Here is a 19,190-nt window from a genome sequence, read left to right as displayed (position 1 = left end):
GCACACAAAGAGTTGTGGTCAATGGCTCGATGTCCGGCTGGAGACCGGTAACGAGTGGTGTCCCTCAGGGATCGGTGTTGGGACCGGTCTTGTTCAACATCTTTGTCGGTGACATGGACAGTGGGATTGAGTGCGCCCTCAGCAAGTTTGCCGATGACACCAAGCTGTGTGGTTCGGTTGATAACGCCGGAGGGAAGGGATGCATCCAGAGGGACCTCGACACGCTTGTGAGGTGGGCTGATGCCAACCTGATGAAGTTTAACCATGCCAAGTGCAAGGTCCTACACCTGGGTCGGAGCAATCCCAGGCACAGCTACAGGTTGGGCAGAGAAGAGATTCAGAGCAGCCCTGCAGAGAAGGACTTGGGGGTGTTGGTCGATGAGAAAATGAACATGAGCCGGCTGCAGTGTGCGCTCGCAGCCCAGAAAGCAACCGTATCCTGGGCTGCATCAAGAGGAGCGTGACCAGCAGGTCGAAGGAGGTGATCCTGCCCCTCTGCTCTGCTCTCGTGAGACCTCACTTGGAGCATTGTGTGCAGTTCTGGTGTCCTCAACATCAAAAGGACATGGAACTGTTGGAACAAGTCCAGAGGAGGGCCACGAGGATGATCAGGGACTGGAGCACCTCCTGTATGGAGAGAGGCTGAGAAAGTTGGGGCTGTTCAGCCTGGAGAAGAGAAGCTGCGTGGAGACCTCAGAGCAGCTTCCAGTGTCTGAAGGGGCCTACAAGGATGCTGGGGATGGACTCTTCATCAGGGACTGTAGTGACAGGACAAGGGGTAACGGGTTCAAACTGAAACAGGGGAAGTTTAGATTGGATCTAAGGAAGAAATTCTTTACTGTGAGAGTGGTGAGGCACTGGAATGGGTTGCCCAGGGAGGTTGTGAATGCTCCATCCCTGGCGGTGTTCGAGGCCAGGTTGGACAGAGCCTTGGGTGCCATGGTTTAGTGTGGGGTGTCCCTGCCCATGGCAGGGGGTAAGAACTGGATGATCTCAAGGTCCTTTCCAACCCTAACTATTCTATGATTCAGTGATTCAATGGGGGCACATGGGCATGGTGACCAGTGACAGAAATACACATGGGCATGGGGACACCGGGAGAGCGTGACACACAGACACCCATGTGGGCACAGCAGGGACATGGGCATTCACAGACATGGCCACACAGTGACACAGGGATGTAGGTACCCAGCAACCCATGGTGACAGGTGTCATAGCAACTTGGTGCATTCTGGAACGCATCCCAGCACCGTGGTGACAACACCCTGGTGACAGCAGCTTGGTGGCATCGTGGCACTGGGGACGTGGCCATGCTGCGGCTGCTGGTGGCCAGTGCCCACATCCCTGGGGCCACCGGCTCTGGGCCTGGTGTACACGTGTCTGCTCGCTTCAGAGGTACCGCTGGGGACAAGGGGAGGACACCCCATGGTGGCATCAGCCATCGTGGTGCACGGGAGTGGCATCATGGTGCCAGCCACCCCTGGGGACAGCACCCATGTCCCCCCCTTGACGTGCCACCACCGTGTTCACCCTCCCAGGCGTCCCCAGGAGCACCCGGGTGGTGCCAGAGGAGCACAGCCCCACATGGGATGAGGTGAGGTGACCCCTGGGGGCCCCGTGGTGGCAAGGGGCTGCTAATGTCACCCCACTGAGCCCTTGTCACCTCTGTCCCTCCCACCATAGACACTGGCATGGCCACTGGGTGCTTGTCCCCTGCGCCCCACGGCCAGCCTGAGCCTGCGTCTGCGGCACTGGGGCCAGCCGGCACCCCGGGGGTGAGTAGCACCCATGGGTGGGCACCCTGGGGGGACCATCCATAGTGTGGCCACCCTCACCTTGTCCCCTCTGTCCCTGCAGGGACCTGGGTGCTGCCAGGGTGTCACTGGACCAGTTGGTGGCCAACCCCGAGCTGCCGCTCTCCCTAAGCCAAGTCCCGCTGCTGGACCCCAAGGGGCAGCCCACGGGGGTGAGCACCCACCAATGCACCCCGCCAGCAGCACGGCCCAGGGTGCCACCAGCACGGTCTGGGGTGCCACCCGTCCTTTTGCAGTGCACCATCTCCCTTCGCTGCTCCTATGTCCCCCATGGCAAGGCTGGAGATGCCACGGTCCCCATGCAACGATGGGTGCCACCACCAACAGTGTCACCAGTGCCACCCATGCACCCCAGCAAGCCCCCGGCAGGGAGTAAAGAGGAGTTCCAGGTATGGCACCCATGGGTGCAGTGGTACCCAGGGGTGACATCGCACCCAGTGATCACCGTGTCACTGCCTGTCCCATAGGTACGGGTGAGGGTCATCGAGGGCCACCAGCTCCAGGGCAATAACATCAAGCCAGTGGTGACGATCTCCATCGGCCAGCACCGCTTCAGGACCAGGATCCGTGTGGGGAACAACCCCTACTACAACGAGGTGACACTGGGGAGGGGACATAGGGATGTGCTGTTGTCCCCTCGCTCCACCCTCACCCCCTTTTTGCCTGTTTTCCAGGTGTTTTGCCAAAGTTTCCACCAGACACCGGAGCAGCTGGTGATGGAGCCCATCCGCATCCAGGTCCGGGATGAGATTGGTGGCATCAAAGGGGATGGGGACATTGGGGTGGCCCTGATGCCGTGTCCCCGCTCCTGTCACAGGTGCTGGACTCCAAAGCCATCCGCTCCAAAGCCATCATCGGCGTCTTCCAGGTGAGGACATGACCTGGGAAGGGGGCATCCCCCCATGGTTCAGCTGCTCTCACCCCCTTTGCCATCCCCACAGCTGGACGTTGGCACCATCTACCACGCACCAGGTAGGTGGGAGGGTTGGGGTGACAGGAGGGTGACACTGAGCTGGCAGCAGGGTGGCAACGGGGTCTCCCATCATCCCAGGACACAGCTTGAGCTGGAAGTGGCTGAGCCTGCAGGATCCCCGGCGCCCCGACGCTGGCTCCCGCGGGTACCTCCGTGTGAGCATGGCCGTGCTCCGTGCCGGCGAGCCGGTGTCGGTGAGCCCCTCATCCCCCATCCCCACAAACACCCCATGGATACAGGGTTGGGGGTATCCCCATTGTCCCGTATCCCCCCCATAAGGAGCTGGAAGAGCCGGAGGGAGACAAGGATGTGGAGGCCAATCTGCTGCAGCCCCCGCCGTGCGCTGCCACGCTGCAGCTCCGCATCTACCACGCTGAGGACCTGCCCCTGGGTGGGTCTGGGGGGGTCTGGGGGTTTGGGACTTTGGGAGGGGTTGGGAGCGTTTTGGGCTGGTTCAGGGGAATTTTGGGTTGGCTTTGGGTGGGGTTTGGGAGGGTTTAGGAGGGGTTTGAGTGAGTTTTGTGAGGGTTTTGGGTTCATTTCGGGTGGGTTTGGGGAGGGTTTTGGGTGGGTTTGGGGGTTGGTTTTGGGTGGGTTTTTGGAAGATTTTGGAGGTGGTTTTGGGTTGTTTTGGGGATTGGTTTTGGAGGCAGTTTTGGTTTTGGGTAGGTTTTGGATGAGTTTTGGGTGGGTTTTGGGGGGTCTTTGGAGGGGCGTTTGGATTGGTTTTGGGTGGGTTTCAGGTGGGTTTTGGGTGGGTTTGGGAGGCTTTTGGGAGAGTTTTGGATGGGTTTTGGGAGGGTTTTGGGTTGGTTTTGGAGGCGGTTTTGGGTAGGTTTGGGGTGAGTTTTGGGTGGGTTTTGGATTGGTTTGGGGGTGGGTTGGTTGGTTTTGGGTTGGTTTTGGTTGGGTTTTGGTTGGTTTTAGGTTGGTTTTGCAGGTGGTTTTGGTTGGTTTTGGGTTGATTTTGGTTGGGTTTTGGGTTGGTTTTGGAGGCGGTTTGGGTTGGTTTTGGGTAGGTTTTGGGTGAGTTTTGAGTGAGTTTTGGGTGGGTTTTGGATTGGTTTTGGGAGGGGTTTGGTTGGTTTTGGGTTGATTTGGGGGGGTTTTGATCTTGGGCACCCCCCATTGCCAACCTCTCGCCATCCCGGTGCAGCGGAGCCGGCCCTGCCGTGCCTCCCCTCGGTCGGAGGCAAGAGGAGCTTCGTGGCGGCTGCGGTGCGGGCCGGCTTTGCGGGCAGGACGGTGGGTGCGGGGCCATGGGGCCATGAGGGGGGAGGCGATGCCACGGCGAGGGGCTCATGGCTTTGCTCAACGCAGCTCTGCACCCGAGTGATGCCCCCAGGCCCCAACCCGGTGTGGAACGAGGTCTTCTTCTTCCCACTGCGGGTGAGGTTCCTCCTACACCCCCCCCAACAATGCAGGGGTACCCCCAAAAGGTACCCCAAAAAGTGGGGGGCACCCCCATTTCAACACCCCCCACCCTGCTTTTGTGTCTTCCCAAAGCTGCCCCCCATCTGCGATGAGATCCAGCTGGCCATCGTCAGCGGGTAAGCGGCAGAACCTCTGCTTTTGGGGCACACCCCTGGTTTTGGAGCATCCCCCATTTTAGGGAGTGCCCTCCCAATTTTAGGGGAACCCCATTTTCTGGGGCATCTCCTTGGTTTTTGGGCATCTCCCCAGTTTTGGGGGACCACTTTTTTTGGGGGGAACCCCCAGTTTATAGGGGACCCCCCATCCCTTTCATTGCCCACCCATAGGCCCCGCAGCAGCAAGGTCCTGGGCACCGCCACCCTCCACCTCTCCCACATCTCCTCTGCCGGTGCTGAGCTTGAGGGTGAGCAGGGTGCACCCTTGGCGGGGGGGATCCCCAGCACCCAAACCCCCCGCTTTTAAACCCCCTTTTTCACCCCCAGAGGGGACCCCCGGCTTCTTACCCTGCTTCGGACCCAGCTTCCTCCCATTCTATGGTCCCCGGGCGGATGCTGCCAGGACATCCAGCACTGTGAGCATTGGCAGGGTGGGGACAGCACCCATTTAGGGGGGTGGGGGCACAACACCCAGTCACCCCCACCCTTATTTTACAGGGCAGCAACGTGGCTTATCGGGGCCGGGTGCTGCTGGAGCTCAGCACCCATGTGGAGACCCCGGATGGGCACCAGCGCGCCACCATCACCCCTGAGGACATCATCCGAGTGCAGGTGAGCGATGCCACCCCGGAGTCTTTCTGCCTTATTTTTAAGGGAATTTGACCATTTTGGGGTATTTTCACCCTTTTTCTGCCCCAGTCTCACTTACCCCGCCACCGGTTCGGGCTCTGCGGGGTCTTCTACTCGGCCACCATGGTAGCAGCGGGCCCTGAGCTCCTGCGCTTCGAGCTCAGCCTGGGCAACCACGGGGACACGGGCGATGGCACCTGCAAGCCGGCCGCCTCCGTCACCCCGCACGGTTGTCCCGTCTTTGATGGTGAGCAGGGCGCTGGGTGGGATGGGACGCGCATCCCATGGGATGCTCAGCGCCCTCTGGATGCAGGCAACCGCTACCACTACCTGCCATGGTACGGGGACAAGCCGGTGGCGGCCGTCACCTCGTCTTGGGAGGATGCTGCTCACCGTTGGGATGCCCTAAACCTCCTGCGTGCCATGTGCCAGCGGCTGGTGAGCAGCCATGGGTGATGGCGGGGTGACCCCCATCTCCCCACACACACATTCCAGGTTGGGAATGGTTATGGGGGGAATCCCGATAGGAGAAGAACGTGGTGGAGCTCCGGAGAGCCCACGGGGACACCGAGGGGAACATCGGCAGGAGGCTGCTGCGGGAGCTGGCACAGGACTGCAGGTCAATAGGGGGACATGGGGATCACAAAGAGGGGGGACATCCCTGTTTGGGATGGGGAGACGGGGTATTTGGGGGGAGGAATAGGGTATATGGGGGGAAAATGAGGAATTTGAGGGGGAAACGGGACTTTGGGGGTGAAAATGGGACAACAGTGGGGAAAATTGGGTATTTGGGGGGAGAACGAGGAATTCTAGAGAACAACGGGACAACGGAGGGGAACTAGGGGATTTGGGGAAGGAAAATGGGGCATTTGGGGGGGAAATGAGGTATTGGAAGGAAAAATGAGGCATTTTTGAGAACAGTGGGATCTTGAGGGTGAAAATGGGACGTGGGGGGGAAAATGGGACAATGGAAGGGAAAATTGGGTATGAGGTGGGGGAAAATGGGGCATTTGGGGTGGAAACAGCGAAACTGGGAGGAAAGTGGGATTTTGGGTGGAAATGTAGCATTTGGGAAGAAAATGGGACAATTGGGGGGAAATAGGGGATTTGGGAGGGAAATGGGGCATTCTGGGGGACAACAGGACTTTTTGTGGGGTGGGAATTGCATTCTGAGGAGAAAATGGGGCATTTTGGGGGTGGAATTAAGCATTTTTTAGGGAAAACAGGGCAACTGGAGGGGAAAGGTGGGCATTTGGGGAAGGAGCTGTATTCTGAGGGGGAAATGAGGCGATGAACTGTATTTTGGGGGGGAAATTGTGTATTTTGGGGGCAGAAACTCTATTTTGAGGGGGAAACAGGAGGTTTGGGGGTGGGAATTAAGCATTTTTGGGGGAAAACAGGATAACTGGAGTGGAGAACAGGGCATTTTGGGGACAAACTGGGGTATTTTGGGGGCTGGAAATGTATTTTGAGGGGGAAACAAAGCATTTATAGGGAAAACAGGGCAACCAGAGTGTGAAACGGGGCATTTTGGAAGTAAACTGGGGGATTTGTGGATAAGAACTATATTTTGAAGGGGAAATGGGGTATTTTGGGGGCAGGCACTGTATTTTGGAGAGGTGGAAATGAAGCATTTTTGGGGTAAAACGGGGCATTTTTAGATCAAACCAGAGTGCTTTGGGTGGGGGATGTGCCCATAGGCGGGTGCTGCCGCGGTTGGAGGCTCAGCCCACCCCGACACCACTGGACACCCATCTCCGTGCCGCGCGGCTCCACTTGCTGCGGCGCGTGGCGGCGGCAGCAGCGATGCCCCCACGGGCCGGATGGGCCACGCTGCTGCCCATGGCCGAGGCCTGGCTGCGGAGCATGGGAACACTGGCTGTGGAGGTGAGGACATGGGGGGGAGCTGGGGCTCATCGCTGTGATGAGCTGTGGCCGGTCTCAGCCTGCTGCAATGGCTGTGGAGGTGAGGACATGGGGGGGAGCTGGGGCTTATCGCTGTGATGAGCTGTGGCCAGTCTCAGCTCTCCGCTGTGTCTCGGTCCCCGCAGCCGCAGGCCGCTATCCCTGATGTGCTGCTGTGGATGCTGCGGGGCGAGCGGCGCGTGGCCTGTGCCCGCATCCCTGCACCTGACATCATGTTCTCCCGGAGCGGCCCCGGTGCCTGCGGCAGGTTCTGCGGGAGGCTCCAGACGCTGTTCCTGATGGTAGGAACACCACGGCCCTTCCGTGACGCCTCTGTGTCCTGTCTGTGTCCCCTCCACCTCTCCTTTGTGTCCTGTCCATGCCCTCTCCATGTCCCCTCTGTAACTCTTCCATGTCCCCTTCGATGTCCCCTCTGTAACCCTTCCACGTCTGCTCCATGTCCCTTCTGTGCCCTTCTATTTCCCTTCCATGTCTCCCCTGTTCCCCTCCAGGTTCCCTCTTCATGTCACCTCCATGTCCCTTCTGTTCTCCTCCATTGTCCCCTCTCTAGACCCTCTCCATGTCCCCGCCACATCCTCTTCATTCTGCTCCATGTCCCTTCTGTGTCCCCTCTCTGTCCTCTCCATGCTCCTCCCACGTCCCCCTGTGTCCCCTCCGTGTCTACTCCATGTCCCCTCTGTGCCGCAATACATCCCCTTCATGTCCCTTCTGTTCCACTCCATGTCTCCTCTCCATGTTCCCTTCCACACCCCCTCCATGTCTGCTCCATGTCCCGTGTCCCCTCTACATCTTCCCCATGTCCCCTCCCATGTCCCCTGTGTCCACTCCATGTCCCCTCGATATCCCCCCTACGTCCCCTCTGTATCCCTCTCTATCCCCTCCACATCCCCTTTGTGTCCCCTCTATGTCCCTTCAGACCTTCTCCACAGTCCCCCCTATGACCCGCCCATGTCCCGCCTGTCCCCCTGCCCTCACCCACCCCGTGGTGCGCAGGGCTCCGGGAACATCCATGCCCAGCTCCGGCTGCGGCTGTGGCTGGGGCCGGTGGCCGACAGCGGGGACCTGCCCCGGCTCATCGAGGGCTCCCTGCGCATCTACGCCGAGACCGTGAGTGCCGGCGGGGGGAGCACACGGGACCCACCCCCCCGGGGTGTCCCCAGCGCCCCTCACCCGAACTCGCCCCTCCCCAGTATGAAAACCAGACCAAGCTGTTGGGCAAGTGGGGGCCCCGCGGGCTCCTGGGCTCCCCGGGCTTCTCCGACGGCGCGGGCAGAGCGGGGCTCCCGCGGCACCGCATCCGGCCCCCCAGGGGCTGGCGCTGGAATGGACCCTGGACCGTGGAGCCCCAGCGCCGGTGAGTCCATGGGCGGGTGATGACACCCGGGGACCTCAGCGAGGGTGATGCCACCACCGTTGTCCCCTTGCGTCCCCCTGCCCCAGGCTGCTGCTGGACACAGAGACCAACATGGGCGAGGTGCTGGAGGAGGTCTATGAGAACGAGAGCCGGCGGCCTGGTGGGGACTGGGGACCTGCCACCGTGGCCAGCACCGATGCTGTGAGTGGGTGACAGCGTGGGGACAGCAGGGGGGTGACACGAGCGCATCAGGGCTCAGCTCCAGCCTGGCTTTGCAGAGCGGTGCGGAGGTGCCACCCAAGGAGGAGGTGCTGTGTCCCCAAGGATGGCACGTCACCGACGGCTGGAGGGTGGATGTGACGGGGGCCATGGATGAGGCTGGTGAGTGGTGACCCCATAGGGCACCCCAGGGGTGGTGATGGTGGTGATGGTGACACCGGCTGCCGCAGGTTGGGAGTACGGGGCAAGTGCGGCCCCCGGCAGCCCCCCGGCAGCCTGGCACCCCACAGAGAAGACCTACCACACACACCGGCGCCGGCGCTGGCTGCGCACCCGCCGCAGGGACCCCAGCGCACAGGGACCGGACCAGGACGTGGCCAACTTCCTGCAGCTGGTCCGGGCCATGGGGACAGGGATGGGGATGCGGTGGTGGGGATGGGGGTGGCAGGGACAGGGGGGGGTTGGCAGGATGGGGGTGACATGAATTGGGGTGGCAGGGATGGGGATAACAGGGATGTGGTGGCAGGGATGAGGGTGGCAGAGTGGGGATGACAGGGACAGGGGGACAGGGATGGAGGTGGCACAGTGGGGATAACAGGAGTGTGGTGGCAGGGATGAGGGTGGCAGGGTGGGGATGACAGGGACGGGGGGACAGGGAGGGAGGTAGCACAGTGGGGATAACAGAGATGTGGTGGCAGGGACGGGTTGGCAGGATTGGGTGGCAGGATCATGCCTTTGCCCACCCACCAGTGCAATGGTGTGAGCAGCCCTGTCCATTCCCTTGTGCATGGTGTCCCCATGGCACCCTGTCCCTATGCCACCCTGTCCCCATACAACGCGGTCCTCCTGCCCCCCGTGCCCGTGTCCCCACAGGACAGAACCGAGTCTGCAGTCGGCTCCGAGGCCTGGGAATACGGATCCTTCTGGAGCAGCCGCTTCCACCTGCAGCCGCGGGCGGGCGACGTTTGCCGGCGGCGCTGCTGGCACCGGCACATGGTGCCCGCGGAGCCCCCGCCCGTGGCGCCCCTCTTCCTCCTCGAGGGGTCCCCGGTATGGGACGGGGCACAGAGGGGGAGCTGGGGGCCAGGGGGTGGACGGATGGGGGGACAGGGATGAAGGGATGGAGGATGGATGCAGGGACAGAGGGATGGAGGGGTGGAGGATAGATGAGGGATGCAGGGACAGAGGGATGGAGGGAGGAATAAAGGGAGAGAGGAATGGAGGGATGGAGGAACAAATAGATAGAGGGATGGAAGGATGGAGGAACAAATGGAATGATGCAGGGACAAGGATGAAGAAGGGAGGGAGGGAGGGGCAGAGGGATCGAGGGATGGATGAGGGAGAGGGAGAGAAGGATTTAGGGATGGTGGGGAGGGAGGAATGCAGGATAGAGGGATGGAGGGATGGAGGGACAAAGAGATGAAAGAATGGAGGGACAGAGAGATGGAGAGATAGGGGGATGGAGGGACAAAGCGATAGAGGGGTGGATGAGGGATGCAGGGACAGAGGGACAGAGGGACAGAGGGATGGAGGGATGGATGAGGGATGCAAGGACAGAGGGATGGAGTGGTGTGGAGACAGAGCAATCCTGGGCAACAGGCCATGGCGCAGCGGGATGCGGGTCTGGGCGACAGCAGGTCCATGGGGACCCCGCACCCCACATCCCACCCCACACCCGGCATCCCCCCGCAGGGCACGGAGGACACGGCCGGGGAGGAGGAGCCGGCTGCAGCGGAGCGGCAGGCACGGGGCTTGTTCCAGCCCGTCCCAAAGCAGCCACTGCCCCTCATCCTCTGCACCTTCCAGCGTGAGCCCCGGGGGCACGGGGGGGACCGGGACAGCCCGGGGGTGGTCTCAGGCCCCTCTGCCAGCTCCTGCCTCTCCCACAGGACCCAACTTCTTCCAGCTCCGCTGCTACATCTTCCAGGCGCTGGGGCTGTCGCCCCGCGGCACCAAGTCCACTGCAGGTGTGACCCCCCCCATCCCCTGGTGCCCACCCCGGGAGGCGCCCCATGGTGCTGATGTTGTCTCTGTCACCCAGACCCTGCCGCCCACGTCTCCTTCGTGTACGTCAGCCAGAGCACACGGGCGCTGCCCTGCACCCTGGACCCGCTTTGGGACCAGACGCTGCTTTTCCACCGGGTGCTGCTCTATGGGGACCCTCGGGGTGTCCAGGATGAGCCTCCCGCTGTGGTGGTGGAGGTGTTCGACCAGGATGGAGGGGTATGGTACCCACGGTTGGGGGGCACCCGGGGGTGCGGGGAGCACCCATGCTCAAGCGATGCCTTGCAGGGTGCTGGTGATTTCCTGGGGAGGAGCGTGTGCACCCCAGATGTTTGGCTGGATGTGGGGCGCCGGCGGCCCCCCCGGCTCCAGCGTTACCCACTGCTGGGCTCCAGGGGACCCACCGGGGAGCTGTTGGCTGCCTTTGAGCTGCTGCACGATACCGAGGTGAGGGGCTGCCGGGGTGGTTTGGGGGCGCACCCAGGTGATGGGTCCCATCGTCATCGTGGTGTCCCCACCCGCGGCAGGATGGGGCCTTGGCGAAGATCAGCTCCCCCCCTTGGAGGCAGGGGGTCTTCAGTGTCCCTATCGGTGTGCGGCCACTCCTGAGGCCGGTGGCGCTGGAGGTGAGAGATAGGGACAGGGATGAAGAACGGGACGGGATGGCGTCAAGGGTGGCTGGGAATAAGGACATGGATTGGTACAGGGTTGAAGACAGGATGGACAATGTCTGGGATGGGGAATGGGGTAGGAACAGGGATGTGACATGATGTGGACAGGAATGGGACGGGGATGGGGACAGTGATGAAGGTCCTGGGGATGGAGACAAGGAGAGGGAAGAAGCCGGGGCCAGGCACAGAGGGATGAAGACAAGAGAAGGAGGGGGCCGGGCCAGGCACAGGGATGGGGCCGGGCACCCCCGCGGTGACGGGGGATGACAGCGCCGGTTTCCTCCCCCCCCCAGGTCCTGGCGTGGGGGCTTCGGGGGCTGCGCGGGAGCGTGCGCGCGCCCAGCCTGGAGGTGCAGTGCGGGGGCCGGGTGCTGCGGACCCCCCCCATCGCCGACCCCGCCTCCAACCCCAACTTCTCCATCAACGCCTTCCTGCTGGCCCTGGTGAGCGCGGGGAGGGGAGCCCCGCACCCCCGGGCGCTGCCGCGGGCACCGAGGCTGACGCCGAGCCTGACCGCAGACGCTGCCCCTGGAGGAGGAGCTGGGGCCGCCCGTGCGGCTGCGGGTGCTGGACGTGCGGGACTTCGGGTACCGGCCCGAGGTGGGGCAGACCTGTGTGCGGGGGCTGGGGCAGCACCGCGGGCAGCCCCCCGCCCGCCCCGGCCCCCGGCACGGCTCCGGTACGGCTCTGCACAGCCCTGCCCCGTTCCTGCCCTGCCCCAGCCCACCCCATCCCATCCCTGCCCTGCCCTATCCCATCCACACCAACCCATCCCCACCTCATCCCATGGCTCCTGTACGGTTCTGCACAGCCTTACTGCTTCCCCGTCCCTTCCCATCCATCACATCCATCCCATCCCACTCCATCCCATCCCGTCCATCACATCCCTCCCAACCCATCCATCCTACCACACCCCATCCCCTCCCATCCACCACATCCATCCCACCACATCACATCCCATCCCACCTCATCCCATCTATCACACCCCATCCCATCCCATTCCATCCTATTCCATGCCATCCATCCCATCCCATGCCAGCCATCCCATTCCATCCCAACCATCCCATTCCACCCCATCCATCCCATCCCATCCCATCCCATCCTACTCCATCCAACCCATCCATCCTATCCCACCCCATCCTGCCCCATCCCACCCTATCCCACCTCATCCCACTCCATCCTGCTCCATCCCGCCCCATCCCTGCTCCATGCTCCTACCTCCGGGATGGTTCTTCACCTCTCTGCTCCCCACAGCCGCTCCTCGGGGCAGGATAAGTTGGGTGAGTCCCTCGACCCATGGCACCCCTGGACACCAGCGGCCCATCCCCGTGCCTCAGTTTCCCTCAGCAACCCCTTTTGCTGCTGCAGCTACTGCCCGGGATCACCAGCAAGATGAAGGCTGCGGACAAGGTGGGCACAGGCATGGGGACACGGGAAACACGGGTAACACCGTGCCCTGTCCCTACCTCACCCTGCTCCCCGCAGGCAGAGGAGGAGGATGAAGAGGAGGAGGAGGATGACTGGTGGAGCAAGTTCTATGCGGCCCTGGGGGACAAGGCAAAGAGCCGGCGGGGGACAAGCAGGGACAGACTGAAGGTGGGGCAGAGCCCGGGCGCTGGAGGAGGGGTGGGGATGAGAATAGGGACAGGGATGGAGATGGGGTGGGACGGGACAGGGGTGGTTGGGGACAAGGACACGGGTGGGGAGAGGGATGGAAACGGGGTAAGGATGAGGTAAGGGATGGGAACAGGATGAAGAGAGCAGTGATATCCCTGGGGCAGGACAGGGATGGGGACAAGTTCAGGGATGGAGATTGGGATAGAAACAGGCTGGGGACAGGGACAGGGCTGAAGATGAGATGAGAACAAGGTCAGGGATGAAGATGAGATAGGGACAAGGGTGAAGAAGGGGATGGGATGGGGTGGGATGGGATGGGGTGGGATGGGGACCAAAATGGGGCTGGGGACAGGAAGAGGGCAGGAATGAGAATGAGGATGGGAATGGGGATGGGGATGAGGATGGGAATGAGTATGAGGGTAAGGATGGGGATATGCATGGGGACAAGGATGAGGATGGGAATGTGGATGGGAACAGGAATGGGGACGACGATGAGGATGGGAATGGAGTGAGGATGGGGACGGGGATGAGGATGGGAATGGAGTGAGGATGGGGACGGGGATGAGGATGGGGACGGGGATGAGGATGGGGATGGGGATGAGGATGGGGATGGGGATGAGGATGGGGACGGGGATGGGGATGAGGATGGGAATGGAGATGGGGACGAGGACAGTCGCGGCCCCCAGATCTACAGCTGCGAGCTGGAGGCGGTGCCGGAGTTCGAGGGGCTGCAGGATTTCTGCCGCTCCTTCCCGCTGTTCCCGCCGGGAGCAGCCGCCGCGGGGGGGGAGGACCCGCAGCCGGTGGCCGAGTTCAAGGTGGGTTCGAGACCCCCTCCTCCAAGGGCCCCGGTGCCGGGTCCGGGGCACCCCGCGGTGCTACGGTCGTTGGCTCCCAGGGGCTCTTCCACATGTACCCCCTGCCCGAGGACCCCGCGGAGCCGCCGCCGCCGCGCCGCTTCCAGGACCTGCCCCCCAGCCAGCCCCAGCGCTGCCTCGTGAGGGTCTACGTGGTGCGGGCCTTCGACCTCCCCCCCCGCGACAGGAACGGGCTGGTACGGGCACCCCTGGGCGCTGGGATGGGCCCCCCGGCTCCCCCCCTGTCACCCTGAGCATCCCCTCCTGCTGCAGTGTGACCCCTATGTCTGTGTGTCGCTGGGAGCCGAGACGCTGGGGCAGCGGGACCAGTACGTGCCCAACACCCTGGAGCCCGCGTTTGGGAGGTATGGACGGGGTGGGTGATGCGGTGGCACTGCCACCCATGGGTGCCATCGGGCTGGGGGCACTGGGAATGAGAGGAGGTGCCCAGGGGGGCTGGTGGGCCCCATCCCCATGTCTCTGTGTCAGTTTGTCCCTGTGGCACCAGGTCCCCATGTTACTGCATCACCATGCCACCAGGTCCCCATTCCCCATGCCAGAAGGTGCCTGAGCCTCCAGGTCCCCAATTACTCTGCCACCAGGTCTCCATTCCCCATGCTGGTGGGTCCCTGTGCCATCAAGTCCCATTCCCCATGCCAGCAGGTCTCCATGCAAGCACGTCCCCATTCCCCATGCCACCAGGACCTCCTTCCCCACACCAGCAGGTCCCCATGCCATCAGATCCCCATTCCCTATGCTGGTGGGTCCCTGTGCCACCAGGTCTCCATTCTCCACACCAGCAGGTCCTCACTGCCCCATTGCCCATGTTGGAAGGTCTCCCTGCCACCAAGTCCTCATGCAACCAAGTCCCTGCACCAGCAGCCCCCATTCCTACAGGTCCCCTATCCCCATGCCAGCGGGTGCCAGCCCCAGCACTGGTTGTCACCCCCACTGCCAGGCTATTCGAGTTGATGGGCACCATTCCGCTGGAGAAGGACCTGCGGGTCTCACTGCTGGACTATGACGTGGTGCCACCCGACCAGGAGATCGGCACCACCACCATCGACCTGGAGAACCGGCTCCTCTCCCGCTTCCGCGCTCACTGTGGGCTGCCCGCACTCTACCGCACGTGGGTGATACTGGGGGCATCAGGAGAATGGACCCGGGCCTGGGAATGGGCACGAAGGCAGATTGGGATGGGATCTTGGGCAGTTCTTCCCTTGGCATTGGTGGGACACTGGAATGGGTTGAATGGAGAAGCTGTGGCTGCCCCATCCCTGGCATTGCTCAAGGCCAGGCTGGAGCAAGCTGCTCCAGTGGAAGGTGTCCCTGCCCATGGCAGCGGTTGGAGCTGGATGTGCCTTAAGGTCCTTTCCAACCCAAACCATTCCATTGTTCTATGATGAGGATGGGAACAAGGGGGTGACGATGTGGCGGGTATCTGGGAACCGGCACAAGCTGAGGGTTGACTCCACATTGTCCCATTGTCCCCACAGCGCCGGCCCTGGCTGCTGGAGGGACCAGCTCCCCCCCAGCCAGACACTGGAGCACTTCGCCCGCACCCAGGGGCTGCCGGCACCCGAGTTCAACGCCGAGGGCACCGCGGTCACCTTTGGGGACCACAGCTTCCTCCTCAGCCACTTCGGTGGGTGCTGGGGCCGGGGGGGGGTGTTTGGGGCTGGACCCTGCCCATGGTGATGGCTCAGCCCTGCAGAGAGCGGCCCCCCCCAGCACCAGCACCCCGGGGTGCCCCGCGAGCGCCTGGCCCTGCACGTGCTCCGCTCCTGCCACCTCGTCCCCGAGCACCTCGAGACACGCACCCTGTACAGCAGCACCCAGCCCGGGCTGGAGCAGGTGGGGAGAGGGCGATGGAGACCCTTGGGGTGACAGGGAGGGACACCAGGGTGATGGGATGTTGGGGTGTAAGCGGGTGACAGGGGGATGATGGGGACCTCATGGTGATGGGACCTTGGGTATAAGAGGATGCCATGAGGACAACATGGATCTTGGAGTGACTGGGGCCTTGAATATAAGGGATGCCAGGGGGACAATGGAGACCTTGGGGTGATGGGACCTTGGGTATAAGGGGATGCTAGGGGTACAATAGGGAACCTTAGGGTGATGGGGACCCCGGGGCAGGGGGGATGCCAAGGGGTGATGGGGACCCCAGGGCAGGGAGGGATGCTGGGAGGGGTTAATGGAGACATGACAGGGACCCTGGGGTGATGGGGACAGTGGGATGAGGAGGACATGGCCAGGGTGGGACCATGGGGTATGAAAGAATGCTAGGGCTTGGAGACATTGGGGTGACAGGGAGCCCAGTGCAGGGGGGGTGCCAACGGGATGATGCCGGGGGGTGACAGAGACCCCAAGGCACCCAGGGGTGCTGTGTGTGGGTGCTGGGGACACCCTGGAGTGCCGCTCCCAGCCCCACCACTGTTCAGGGCAAGGTGCAGATGTGGGTCGATGTGTTCCCCATCAGCCTCGGTCCCCCGGGACCCCCGGTCGACATCACCCCCCGCAAGCCGCAGAGGTGAGAGACACCCACACCCCTCCTCCCATGCCCCATGGACGGGATGGGGCCACGCCGGGGGGTGAAGGGGACGCCTCCTTGTCCCTGTCCCCCAGGTACGAGCTGCGCTGCGTGGTCTGGAACACGCGGGACGTGGACCCGGGGGACACGAACCTCCTGGGGCAGCAGATGAGCGATATCTACATCGCGGGGTGAGCCGAGGGCACGGCGGGGACGGGGCGAGGGGCTGGGAGCGGGTGACCCAAGCGCCCTCTGCCCGCAGGTGGCTGGACGGGCTGGAGGAGCAGAGGCAGAGGACGGACGTGCATTACCGCTCTCTGGACGGGGCCGGCGCCTTCAACTGGCGCTTCGTGTTCCCCTTCGAGTACCTGGCGGCCGAGCAGCTCTGCGTGCTGCCCGCCAAGGTGAGGAGCGCCCCGGGCGGCGGGGGGACAGCCGGGGGACGCGTGTGACCCTCCCTGTGCACCACCGCCACGACAGAAGCATCTCTGGAGCCTGGACGAGACGGTGCTGAAGGTGCCCCCGAAGCTCATCCTGCAGGTGTGGGACAACGACAAGTTTTCGGCTGATGATTTTCTAGGTGAGAGCCGGTTCCTGCCCCGTGTTTCCTGGGGACACTCACGGGTGATGGGGAGCACCTACCAGTGGTGAGGAGCATCCACAAGTGATGGGGAGCATCCACAAGATGGCAGAGAGCACCCACAAGTGATAAGGAGCACCCACGAAGTGACGAGCAGCACCCATGGGTGATGGGAGCACTCACTAGTGATGGGGAGCACCTGCGAGGTGACAGGGAGCACCCACAAGTGATGGGGAGCACCTATGGATATTGGGGAGCACCCATGAGTGATGGGAAGCACTCATAAGTAATAGAGAGAGCGCTCACAAGGTGATGGGTAGCATCCATGGGTGACGGGAGCACCCACAGCTGATGGGAAGCACCCATGGGTGATGGGAGCACCCACAACCGATGGGAAGCACCCATGGGTGATGGGAGCACCCACAGCTGATGGCAGCACCCATGGGTGACGGGAGCACCCACAGCTGATGGGAAGCACCCATGGGTGATGGGAGCACCCACAACCGATGGGAAGCACCCATGGGTGATGGGAGCACCCACAGCTGATGGCAGCACCCATGGGTGACGGGAGCACCCACAGCTGATGGGAAGCACCCATGGGTGATGGGAGCACCCACAACCGATGGGAGCACCCATGGGTGATGGCAGCACCCATGGGTGACGGGAGCACCCACAGCTGATGGGAAGCACCCATGGGTGATGAGAGCACCCACAACCGATGGGAAGCACCCATGGGTGATGGGAGCACCCACAACCGATGGGAAGCACCCATGGGTGATGGGAGCACCCACACTGAGCAGCCGCCCTCCCGCTCCGTGCCCCCAGGAGTGCTGGAGCTGGACCTGAGGCGGCTGCCCCGGCCCGCGCTAAACGCCCGGAGCTGCGCCCTGGCGCTGCCGGGCACCCTCCGGAGGCGCTGGCCCTGGGGGGAGCCGCGGAGCCCGCCCTGCGTGTCCCTGTTCCGGCAGCGGCAGGCCCGGGGCTGGTGGCCCTGCGAGGCGCAGAAGGGCGGCGAGCGGCAGCTCTCGGTGAGTGCGGGGCTCCGGGGCCACGGGGCTCGGAGCCTGCGGCCGCAGCCCACACCCCCCCCCCCACTGCAGGGGAAGCTGGAGCTGAGCCTGGAGCTGCTGACGGCAAAGGAGGCGGAGGAGCGGCCGGCAGGGAGAGCCCGGGAGGAGCCCAACATGTACCCAACGCTGCCGCCGCCAGTGTGAGTCCTGCGGGGAGCCGGGAGCATGGAACCAACCGGGCTGGAAAACAGCTTCAAGCTCATCCGGTCCAACCCTTACCCCAGCCCTGCCAAGGCCACCACTAACCCATGGCACTGAGGGGGTGTGAACACCTGCAGGGACGGTGCCTGCAGCCCTGCCCTGGGCAGCCTGTTCCAATGCCTGAGCACCCTTTGGGCAAGGAATTGTTCCTCAGCTCCATCTAAACCTGCCCTGGTGCAGCTTGAGGCCGGTTCCTCTTGTCCCATCCCTTGTTCCTTGGGAGCAGAGCCCAGCCCCTCCTGGCTCCATCCTCCTCTCAGGCACTTGTAGGGAGCGATCAGGTCCCCCCTGAGCCTTCTCTTCTCCAGACTGAACCCCCCAGGTCCCTCAGCCCTTCCCCATCACACTTGGGCTCCAGGCCCTGCACCAGCTCCGCTGCCCTTCTCTAGCCCCACTCCAGCCCCTCAATGTCTTTCCTGTAGGGAGGGGCCCAGAGCTGAGCACAGGATTTGAGGTGCAGCCTCACCAGTGCCCAGTGCAGGGGCACAATCCCTGCCCTGGCCCTGCTGCCCCACTGGTGCTGATCCAGGCCAGGATGCTGGGGGCTGCCTGGGCACAAGCTGCTCGTGTTCAGCTCCATCAGTCAGCACCCCCAGCTCCTTCCCCACGAGCAGCTTCCCCAAGCCATGCGTTGCAGGGGGTGTCTGAGCTGAGTGTCCCCGCAGGCGGCCCGACTGGTCCTTCCTGTGGGTGCAGGCGCCGCTGCGCACCCTGCGCCATGGGCTGTGGCAGCAGCACCGTGGCTGGATCAGCCTGGGCCTGGCGCTGGTGCTGCTCTTTGCACTGCTCCTCACCTTCGTCTACGCTGCGCCGGTGAGCACAGGGGGCTCGGCCACCCCCTTACCCCCATCACCACCTACTGAGCCCCCCCTGAGCTCCTCTTGTCTCTCCCCACAGGGTTATTTGGCCATGAAGCTGGTAAACCCCTTCCAGGGCTGGCACATCGGTGGTGGTGGTGGTGGCGGCAGCAAGCACCCTGCAGCCGGGGCTGAGCAACACTTGGGTGGTGCTCACAAACCCTGAAGTGCCATCCTGATATGGCAGCATTGGTGTCACCTCTTCAATAAAGCCACATCCAGCAATGGGCAAAGCATCATCCCCAGTGCATTGGGCTGGTGGGGGAGAAAAGGAGCAGCTCCAGCTTGGGGAGTG

General features: G+C 62.9%; 1 protein-coding gene across 1 annotated transcript; it reads left to right on the top strand.

Annotated features, from left to right (window-relative positions):
• Positions 1–1,310: 1,310 nt before the first annotated feature.
• Positions 1,311–19,061, top strand: FER1L5 (fer-1 like family member 5; the record flags this gene model as incomplete). Its single annotated transcript, XM_080634487.1, has 49 exons — positions 1,311–1,395; positions 1,539–1,594; positions 1,684–1,775; positions 1,858–1,966; positions 2,051–2,203; positions 2,282–2,410; positions 2,489–2,551; positions 2,632–2,682; positions 2,756–2,786; positions 2,866–2,981; positions 3,067–3,178; positions 3,944–4,176; positions 4,294–4,337; positions 4,548–4,624; positions 4,704–4,807; positions 4,875–4,988; positions 5,076–5,444; positions 5,534–5,625; positions 6,707–6,893; positions 7,058–7,213; positions 7,926–8,039; positions 8,123–8,286; positions 8,373–8,487; positions 8,565–8,667; positions 8,736–8,899; positions 9,379–9,555; positions 10,198–10,312; positions 10,395–10,472; positions 10,547–10,728; positions 10,798–10,956; positions 11,474–11,623; positions 11,700–11,859; positions 12,435–12,460; positions 12,549–12,623; positions 12,666–12,902; positions 13,484–13,615; positions 13,696–13,851; positions 13,928–14,019; positions 14,613–14,783; positions 15,151–15,259; positions 15,386–15,508; positions 16,099–16,187; positions 16,283–16,378; positions 16,450–16,591; positions 16,668–16,767; positions 17,593–17,795; positions 17,907–17,977; positions 18,704–18,851; positions 18,936–19,061. 49 exons carry the CDS (start codon positions 1,311–1,313, stop codon positions 19,059–19,061), a joined length of 6,150 nt encoding a protein of 2,049 aa, XP_080490613.1.
• Positions 19,062–19,190: the final 129 nt, after the last annotated feature.

This window comes from Psittacula echo (genome assembly GCF_963264785.1).
Source record: "Psittacula echo genome assembly, chromosome: 25".
Lineage (NCBI taxonomy): Eukaryota > Metazoa > Chordata > Aves > Psittaciformes > Psittacidae > Psittacula > Psittacula echo.
This window is presented reverse-complemented; position numbering and strand designations above follow the sequence as displayed.